Raw genomic sequence first — 10,392 nt, forward strand, 5'->3', positions numbered from 1 at the left:
GCAAATCCAAGTAAACATTATTAATAACACAGTAAATAATTATCAATGGTGTGTAAAAGATTAACATTAAGTCAAATTGACAGTAAATATCAGAATTACCTCGTTTAAGAAACTAATTCTTAAATAATCTGCAACTTTAGCGTGTTAGATTTTTAACTTGAATTTCCTCGGTAATTCTAACATCGATCTCATATTGCTTGGTGCTTGCAGTAAAATAAGAATACTTCTCTACATTTTTATTATGAAGCAGTATTATTATTTCCTGATTGTTGCAGCTATGTTTCACTCAAAATATACATGAAAAAGAATTAAATATGCTTATTTTATTGCAGACTTGAAGCCTACAGAAGAAATGCACATTGTGCTAAGACCGATGTTTATGGACCTGAATTTATGATGATGACGCCAGATCCACAACTCTACAAGGACCTTCATGGTGACAAGACCTTTCCAGGTTGCACAGAGGCAGAAATTTCCACTTTCTTGTCGAAGTTTAATAAGACAACTGATAAGAAAGGAAGGGATATGTACAACGATGGGTTTATCCAGTATGTGAGGGTGACATTTCATGATTCAAATTGGTTCGTTAGAAGTAGTGTAAAAGCTTCAATGATGAAGTCTGTGAAATATGTTGTTGACATTATGATAGGAAAAGACAGAAGTGTTATAGAGTCTCAATGTGAATGTGCGGCAGGCATGGGACCCGATGCACATTGCAAGCATGTCTGTGCTGTACTTTTTTCATGTGCAGATTTTGTTAAGCATGGGACATACAAAACAGAACTCACCTGCACACAGAGGTTACAAACTTTTCATCGTGCTAAGCCCCATAAAGGAAGCCCTATGAAAGCAAGACAGTTGGACATGCCAGGCTGTGACGAAGTATGCAATAATGACTATGACCCTCGTCCAGTTGAATTTAGAGGCAATCCGGGATACCAGTCTTACTTTAGAAATGTGTGCTTGAATTACCCAGGTATTAGTAAGACTCCAATTTTTCAGCTGTATGAGCCTGTAAACATGAAAGCTTACAACCTGGACCATGACTATCTAAAAGACACATTTAGTGAAAATCATTTGAAACTTTTAAATGTATCAGAAATTTCAGAGGAGAATGCACGTCAAGTTATGATAAAAACAGCTACACAAGCGGCCAACGACCTTTGGTTTGAGGAACGTTGCAAACGTCTTCATTCTTCGGTATTCGGGAGAATATGTAAAGCAACTGATCGAACTGATAAGGTGAAACTTGCTGACTTTTTAACAACAAAGGCACAAAAAATTAATGCTAAACCTATTCTTCATGGAAGAAAATACGAAAAAGAAGCTGTGAAGAAGTACCAGGAAATTTCGGGACGCACAGTTTACAATAGTGGAATTTGTGTCAGTCTGGACTCCCCTCATTTAGCAGCAACCCCAGATGGTATTATTGACGATGACACCTTGATTGAAGTTAAGTGTCCATATGTGGCAAGAAACAGTTTTATTTCCTCAAAAACAGTTCCTTATATCAAGCAGTCTGGAAGTAAATTTTATTTGAATAAAACCCATGACTATTACTATCAGGTCCAAGGACAACTTTACTGTGCAGAGAAAAATGAGTGTATATTTGTTGTGTATACTTTCAATGACTTTTTGCTCTTTGCAATAGAAAGGGATGATAAATTTATTGATGAGATGAAGAAAAAATTGAATGAATTCTATGAAGATTTTTTTAAGTCTGCTCTATTGGAAAAAACTTTTTTCAAGACATATGATGGAAAATGTAGTTGCAATAAAGAAAAATGAAATAAAGACTTTTTTCTCTTATTATGTCATTTTTAATACCAAGTTATGCATAAGATGGCACTATGCAATTCTTAAAATTACACAACATGAAACAAACATAGATTATTTCTGAAGAAAGTTTTGTTTCAGAACTATTCATAGGCTCAGTCAGAATTTTGAATGTTTTTGCAAGTCCAATGATCCTCTCAATGTGCACACGTTTGCTGGATATTTTTCGGTCCTCAATCACAGTAGCACATGACATTCTGTTTTTCTTTTTGAAAAATGTTGGTGTATTTATTTGAATGTTCCTGTGTACAAACATATCCTGCACATTGAAACCTTTGTCCGCCATTATTGAATCTCCAGAATTGCACATTTCTAACAGCCTACTTCTTTCAACTATTTGACGGTCACTTGTGGATCCCCCATAAGCTGTAGAAATATAAGATGTTAATCCACCTGGTGTCGCTCCTACAAGAACTTTTACCGTGTTACGGTTTTTATAGGTAGAATACGTTGCTTGCTGTGGCTTTGGTAACTTTGGTCTTTTAATTGGACACTCTGTGCCATCTATTATCACTCTAGTATTTGGAAATTTTGTTTTAAAATCTGATGGACAGTAATATTTTACAAGATACTTTGTAGGCCAAATGTCGATTTCCTGCCATTGCTTACTCATGAATAAAATCCATGTAAAAAATATATTTGATACAGTCTTTTCGGAAACTCCAAATAATCTTGAAAGTTCAAAATTGGTCGTATGGCGCCGTAACTTGCAGAGGACTAAGAAAAATTGGTCAGGAACACTTATGTTTGAAACCTTATGATAAATATAATTCAAACAGTGAGCTGCGGGTCCTAAGGTTCTTAAAACAAAATAAAATTTAGTTAGAGTTTCCAATCCAGTATAGAAATTTACTCCGGCATCATCATTTGTAAAGTTTTCAATACTCATTGGGGGATACCGAGGAGTTTGTGTCTGTACATCAAAAAATTTAACGTCAGATTTCTGAACAGTGACTTGAATTTCTTCAGCCAAAATTTGGGTAGAGTTAGATACAATTTCCTCGGATACTTGCAGATCATCAGCTGATGTATAGATGAATTCATCTATGGAAGACGAAGCAGAAAATTCTTCTGCTAGTTTTCGTTTGATGCCTCTGGACTTGGCTCTGTCGGCTCGTTCATGTGAATGTGGACTTGGCTCTACCCAGGGAAAAATGCTTGGCACTGCAGTTTTCTTCAATCTTTTACTTAAAGGAGTAGTTCCTAAGAATTAAATTATTTAATATATCAATACTTGTTCATAGTACTAGATTATTTATTAAATAATTAATTTATAATTTGAACTAACTTTTTAAAGCAAATAAAACAAATATAAATTTACTAAAATATTTTTATTATTACAAGTATTATTGTTATAAAATTGATGTTACAAAACATGCCCATGTGTTTATTAATTCAACTAAACAGGTCAAATTTGTTTTTAAGCAGGGTGCTAATTAGACATCAATGTCAAAACACAGTATCTTGTACTGGTAGATATGCATAAATTATCAGGCAACAGCATGTGTTCTTTTAGACATGCCTTGTGTTTATATTGTTAAAAGATAATGCGTTTGTAATAAATGACCAGTAATTGAAGTTGTCAGTGGGGAGTCTGCATGTGGCAGTGTCTGTAACCTTATCAGATTACTTCGTATGAGAGGTAAACAAGGGATTCGATATTTTAGTGCATTTCATCTAAGCAAATAAGGCATAAACATTGCTCAGAATAAAATCTATTAACATTACTTTGCACATGCTTATCAAAGATTTCAAAATAAATAAATAAATATTGTTACCATGCTGGGTTTCAGTCAAATAGTCGTCTGATTTAAAATGTGCTCTGCAAACAACAGCATGAGTTGACGGAGTCCAGCTTTGAAAACGAGTTTCACCACGTTTTATTGCGTGTATCCATGCTTTTCTTCTTAACGGATCTGTTGGAAATATATGGCCACCCCGATTACTACAATTCGGCACACAACAACAAGTTTCAGGCATGTTTTACGAGCATGTGTTTGACAGCAGATTGTTTACGTTTTTCTTCGATCGGTAACTACTGATAAGGCGCGAGGGTGTTCCGATACAGGACCGTGTTTGCCTGTGGCGCCCTCTAAAGAAAAGATAATCGGAGCAGGTTCCTAATTATGTAAATAATTTCATTTATGTGTTGAATGCTGTATAAACGGGATAAAGCAATAATTATTATGGTTTCAGTGTTGAAAGACCGATATTAGCTCTCAATTATCTTATGATTTTCTTTTTTAAATTTCACAGAAAATAAAAAAGGAGTTTTATTTGTGAATAAGGTGCCTTATTACGGTTTAACATTTGATGTTAACAAAATAAATACATGACATGAATGTTTAAAAAATATGTAAAGAAAGGCTTGATGGACATTTCAATATTTTTGAAATAAAAATTATTAAGGGAAATAAAACACATATATATTAAGAAACACCAATATTTATCAATGTTAAATATTTGGACCATGCAATCCCGATCAAAATTACACAAAATGAATAAAATCGTGATTTATTGCCTTCTTTATGTATTTACCACTACGAAGTACATTTGATTGTCAAGTTAAGTTCATTTTTTTCGTTTAATTAAACATATTTAAACTAAGCCTACATGTACATGTAGTATTCTTGTGCAGATGTTATATATTTCCAATTATTTTATAAAATTCAGAAAAATTAAGTAGGTAAAAATTGATATGCGACTGAATCGATTTATAAAATGTAAAAAACAATCAATAAAAATAAGGTATGCTATAAGTATTGTAATTTTATCATATATACAATATCAGGTTGTAAATTGCTCTATAAAATAAAAAAAAAAAATGGCATTCAATTCTTGAACTAATGGTATATGCAAATTTATGCATGTAAGACTAACTAAGGCTGAATTTAACAAATGAAAGTTGTCACACGAGTAAATATTTAAATTATAGTTCTTTTTTTTCAACGCTTTACATCTTTTTATCTCGAATCTAAAATAAAATGTTTAATCTTATCAGAGAAAAATGTCGTGTTTCTATATCGAGAACGAAATGATTGGAAAGCCCCCTCCAAATCAAATATTGAATTTTACTTGTTAGACTAAATGAAATGTGGCATTTTAAAAGAGGACAATCTTTCTTTTATCAATATTAGAAAAAGACCTAGAACAGCAAGAATCAATAAAAAGTAATAAGTTGTGACACAGTATGCGAAATACCCCCCCCCCCCCCATGGTTACTAGCCTCAAAAGCATAAAAGCATATGACGGACATACGGAAATACTTAAAAGCTGAAGAAATTGTGTGCGAATTTTACCTCGTTTTTGTGGGCGACATAAAGTACAACGATTCATAAGACTGGATGTCGAGTTAGTATAACCAATGTTAAAGTCTTATTAAAGAATATTTATTGTAGTATAGTATTAGTTATTACCTCATTGTCTATTATTTCCCTGATCGACCCTGTGTACCCTTCTTTTTAGGTTACCTGAGTAACTCAGGTGACCTATTGCTATCTGTTTTCGTCCGTCGTCGTCCCTCGTTCGTCGTCCGTCGTGTGTTAACATTTGAACATTTTCAGCTTCTTCTCTGAAACCACTGAACCAATTTCAACCAAATTTGGTATACAGCATCTATGGGTGAAGGGGAACATAAATTGTGAATTTCATGGTCCCTGCCCCCCTGGGGCTTGGGGATGGGGCCAAAACCACTAAAATTATTGCAATCTTTAAAAATCTTCTCCTTTACTCCTGGACATCAAGCTGACAAACTGTTGGCATGAATGTATTGAGCATTGAGTCCTCTACCAAAATTGTGAAATTCATGGCCCGAGGGTCAGGGGTTCTAGTGCTAGGGCGGGGCTATATAGATTATATAATGAAGATGCATTATTTCTTTGAAAATCTTTTTCTCTGCTCCTGGGTATTAAATAAACTAACTAAGTACATAGTTATGATGAGCAAGAGTGCCTCTTCCAAAATTGTGAATTTTATGGCCCCAGGATCAGGGTTCTAGTGCTAGGGAGAGGCTATATAGATTATATCGTGAAAATACATTAATTCTTTGAAAATCTTTTCCTTTGCTCCTGGGTTTTATGCCAATGATCCAAGTATATATATTTATGATGAAGAAAGGTGCATCTAGCAAAATGGTTATTTTTTATGCCCTCCCATCCCTGGGTCGGGGCGGGGGGTTACATAGTCTGAAAATAAATTAATGCTTTGAAATCTGCTCTTTGGTATTAATAAACCATTTTATGATAAAATTTGCAAAATTTTGAAATATATGGCCCAAGGGTCCATGGTTCCTTTGGGATGAGGTGCAAAACTGGTTATAAAGTGGAAGTGCATTTTCTCTGTTACTCTGTTACTTGTTAATTAATAGAGTAAGCATGCTAACTTTATAATTATGATAAGCAATGGTGCCTCTTTCAAAATTATGAATTGTAAATTTCATGACCTCTTGTTTAAAACACGAACCAAAGTTATTTGTTTGAAAGTTGTCACACGATACTCAGGTGACCTATAAGGCCCGTGGGACTCTTGTTGTATATATAGTTATATGTAATTCAAATATAGTATGTTACCGGACCCTGTGGACATATGGTATATTTTTGCGTAGTTTTAATTTTTAAAAGTGCTAGATGTTTAAGTTAGCGTATATTGTAAAAATAATAGTAATCCATTTTTCATTCATAACTAAGTATCTGGAAGGAAATAAATTTTTCACTAGATCTATAGTCAGCTGTCCATTTCTTTCATGAATTAAAATATAACATCCACTTGTTGCTGTTGTCTTTCAAAATGAGAACGCCCATTCTCAGTAATAATGTGCAATTACGGTATATCAGAGACGTAAAATTCAACTTGAGTATACGCTCAATTTTTTTTCTGCAAAGTTTTCTCCAGATAATTCTGAGTTGTATGGTAAAATATCCATAACACCAATGTGTTGATGACAAAATTATGACAAATTGAAATACATTGTATTTTTTCTTTAAAATCACCCCAATATATACGTTACTGTGTATATTGATTTAGGAAATACAATGATTAAGGCATTTTGACTACTTTAGAAAACATATATATGCAGGAATATAATTTTTATTCGATGCAAGGGCAAATAATCTGTACTTTTTAAGGCATAAGAGTCAATAAACCTCTTTTTTAGAACAACTGAAGAACACTTTTAATAATTACTGAATAATGTAGTATGTTACGTTACTTATTACTTCTAATTGCCTTCATGAAAAACATGACCTGTATCAAATTGAAATAAGTGGACGATGGAAAAATCAATAAATTTAAAAACAATCATAATTATAATATTTTTAAAGAATAATATACGGTCTCAGAATTGTGTACGTCTAAAGTAACGTAAGTATTATCTAATAAGGTAATTTGGTAACTATCAACCGTAATTAGATTACACTGTTTGAATACTTCATATGGATAAGTTTACATACTATTTTGAAAATCCAGACTATAACTGAATCAGAATATGAAAACAAATGATAAAATATTACGTTATTGTCGTAACGTAAAATCGTTACATACGTTACTAGCTATGACAAAAGTTTTAATATGATTTGTTGGGTTAAAGTTTAAAATCTTGCAATTTTTTGTGTTTATTTCTTAAGGTATAGAACTATCAAATAGTGTTTGTACCATTATCAACAAATTTGGTCATCTATTGAAATAAACTAGGGGAAATTTATAAACAAAGAAGTACTGAATAGATCAAAGATTTTGTAGTGATTAAAAAGAGTATTAGGTATATAGAAAATAAAGTTTACGAGATTAACTATAATTTAAAATGGTAGACTTACTGTCAACATAACTCCTGCCATTATAAAAACCTTAATTTTTTTAGTTAAAAAAAAAGAAATGAAAAATTAAGGCTTAGTTAATACCAACGTTACCGAATGTTATGTAGGTATCCGAAAATTTCGAAGCTCTTTAAGATTTACTGATATGCATGTACTACATTGATATTTATTGCATATCTGTATTTACAACCATGATTTTCTTACTTTAAACATCAAGTAATGAGGTACATCATGTGGAAAACACGTGATTCAAGAATATGCGTAATATTCTTTCAGTAACGTAAGTATTGGTAACGTATGTAAATTCCGGTAAGTTAATACACTGTACATTTTTCAAATGTTGAGAATGATTTAAAAATGTGTATGCAATAAAAAATATGAACCATTTCCTAATCATATAAGCACCATTAATAGGGCCTAACACATTTATATACTTTTAGAAAGAAGTATAACGTATGTATTTGCGAAAATACAACCGACGAAGTTTTATAATGCATATAAGTCGTTTGAAAATATTTCAAGGAAAGTAAATATCAGATAAATTTTACAAGATAGTAGAAGGTGTCTACTGTTTGATTTTCTTGAAAATGAAAATATATTTGCATAAACATAATTTACAAGCTCAGTTATATGATGGCGTTACGTAGGTATCAAACAACTGGGCGACAACGACATGCTGCAAAATATTTGCCATTTACATGTGATTTATGTTTTACTTTTATAATTATTTTTTACTCTCATATGGTGTGCAGTAAATTTCTGTGCATAAAAATACACGTTTATTAGATTTGAGTTTTTCAATTATGTTTTATTTTTGAAATACGGATTTGGCGACAGTAACGTATGTATTGTTTTCATAAATTCAGAGACGTATTTATCTCGGAAGACTTTTCCCGATTTTGCTCATTTTTGTGGATGTTTACGGACCATAACCTATGTTTACTTGCTCGTGCTGAAAAACATTCTTATATTATTAAATATCGAGTAACAAGGGAACGACATTAATTGCACCTTATTGCTGAGAATGGGCGAGTAGATTCTGAAATACTTTGACAATTTTTTTTTTACAGTAAATGTATAAAAATAATTGTGCATTCCAAATTTCCATGCAATATCTTTCATTTATTTGAGCTAAGCTTTGAATTTTGAACAACTTGTGGAAATTATAAATTTCACCATGACTGCATTTAAAAGTTCTATATTTAATAAAGGTTTTAACACAGTGATCAGTAAAAAAAAGATTTTACAGTATTATAATAATTTCTGTATAAATCAGAAGAACTTTAGTTTTTAGTAATAACTGTATCCACATACATGTATCAATCCAGATGTTTTGACCAAAGTAAGAATCACTGTAAATACTTGTGCACTGTCAGTGTGTTGGTGTCATATTGTCCCACATAGAGATTGTTCTCAGTATCCACACACACACTACGGGGATGGTATACCTCTTGTTCTGTGAGTAATAGAGACAAGAACTGACCGTCCTGATCAAGGAGGTGAACAGCGTTACTGACACACACCAGGATGTGACCGAGGACATCAGTACAGATTCCATAGGGATCTAACCCTGACTCCTGACCTTTGTAGGAGAACCTGTGTTGTCCTGATTTATTCACCATCACTACTGCATCTTTATTATAGTCTGATGTACAGATATCTCCATTGATGTTTTCAGTGATGTACTTTGGATATTTATACAGTTCCTGTCTTTTGTTATCCCTCTGTATGTTCTGTAGTTCTTTTCCTGTCTTGTTGTACCTGGTGACTCTAAACATCATCCCCACCAGTAAGTCCTCGTTGATGTGGGAGGAGTGTATGCTGTATGGTGTCCAGTCTCCAGTTTTAATGAATTCAGTGATGTTATTATCCGGTGTTATCCTATTGATGACGTTCTTGTTTCTCTCTGTAAAGATTAGATCCCTGTCCTGTGTGACTGTGTGGTAACCATATCCACCACTGGTTTTATCTTCTGTATCACATTCCCCTGTAGATCTGACTGATCCAGAGTCTGTCTGATTGATCTAGTGATACATGGTATACTTCATTAACACCTGGTACATTGAACTCCCTGACCTTGGTGACAGAGGCAGATAGAGACATTGTTTGTTTCTTGTCAGATTTCACATGTTTACATTGTTTTGTCTGTTCACTTGTAGATTTCATTGATGTAGCAATAGGAGGAATTTCCACTGACTTTACTCTTCTTAGTTCTGCCTTTCTATCTGATTTAATTACTTTCCCTAATAATTTAATGACATCATGTTTGTTGTATTGAGCAGAAGAAAATTCTGGTGTGACAGGTTTGGTGGTTTTTGGTATGGGTTTTATTATGTTCCCCAAACGAAGTTGGGGACCATATTGTTTTTACTCTGTTTCTTATTATTATTAAGGTCTTCCGTCTTCACGGAAGACCTTATAGTGATTCTACTGTTTCTTATTATTATTAAGGTCTTCCGTCTTCACGGAAGACCTTATAGTGATTCTATTGTTTCTTATTTATTATTATTATTATTCTTTTTTTGACAAAATTTTGTGCAGGCGATTTCTCAAAAACTATTCAGCGGTTTTTCACGAAACTTTCACAAAATATGTGTCATTATATGAAGTTGTTACATCCGAAGAAAAATTTGGAAAATACGATTCCGGTTCCAAGTTATGGCCAATTTCCTGATTTTAAAATGCGATTTTGTCGCCCCTTTTTATCGAAAATGGCTGAGGATATGAACTGGAGACTTATTGGAGA

General features: G+C 32.9%; 2 protein-coding genes across 2 annotated transcripts; both read right to left on the minus strand.

The window, feature by feature from the left end:
* Positions 1–1,667: 1,667 nt before the first annotated feature.
* Positions 1,668–3,950, minus strand: LOC134268528 (uncharacterized). Its single transcript, XM_062750794.1, has 2 exons — positions 3,615–3,950; positions 1,668–3,039 (listed from the first exon to the last, which is right to left on the minus strand). Exons 1-2 carry the CDS (start codon positions 3,814–3,816, stop codon positions 1,832–1,834), a joined length of 1,410 nt encoding a protein of 469 aa, XP_062606778.1. The 5' UTR covers positions 3,817–3,950; the 3' UTR covers positions 1,668–1,831.
* Positions 3,951–8,995: 5,045 nt separating this feature from the next.
* On the minus strand, positions 8,996–9,670 carry LOC134268530 (uncharacterized; the record flags this gene model as incomplete). Its single annotated transcript, XM_062750795.1, has 1 exon — positions 8,996–9,670. A coding segment is annotated over one exon (675 nt), but the record flags the coding sequence as incomplete, so codon positions are not given.
* Between the last annotated feature and the right edge of the window lie 722 nt (positions 9,671–10,392).

This window comes from Saccostrea cucullata, unplaced genomic scaffold (assembly GCF_032062105.1).
Source record: "Saccostrea cucullata isolate Sc308-1 unplaced genomic scaffold, CSIRO_AGI_Scuc_v1 ctg9524, whole genome shotgun sequence".
Lineage (NCBI taxonomy): Eukaryota > Metazoa > Mollusca > Bivalvia > Ostreida > Ostreidae > Saccostrea > Saccostrea cuccullata.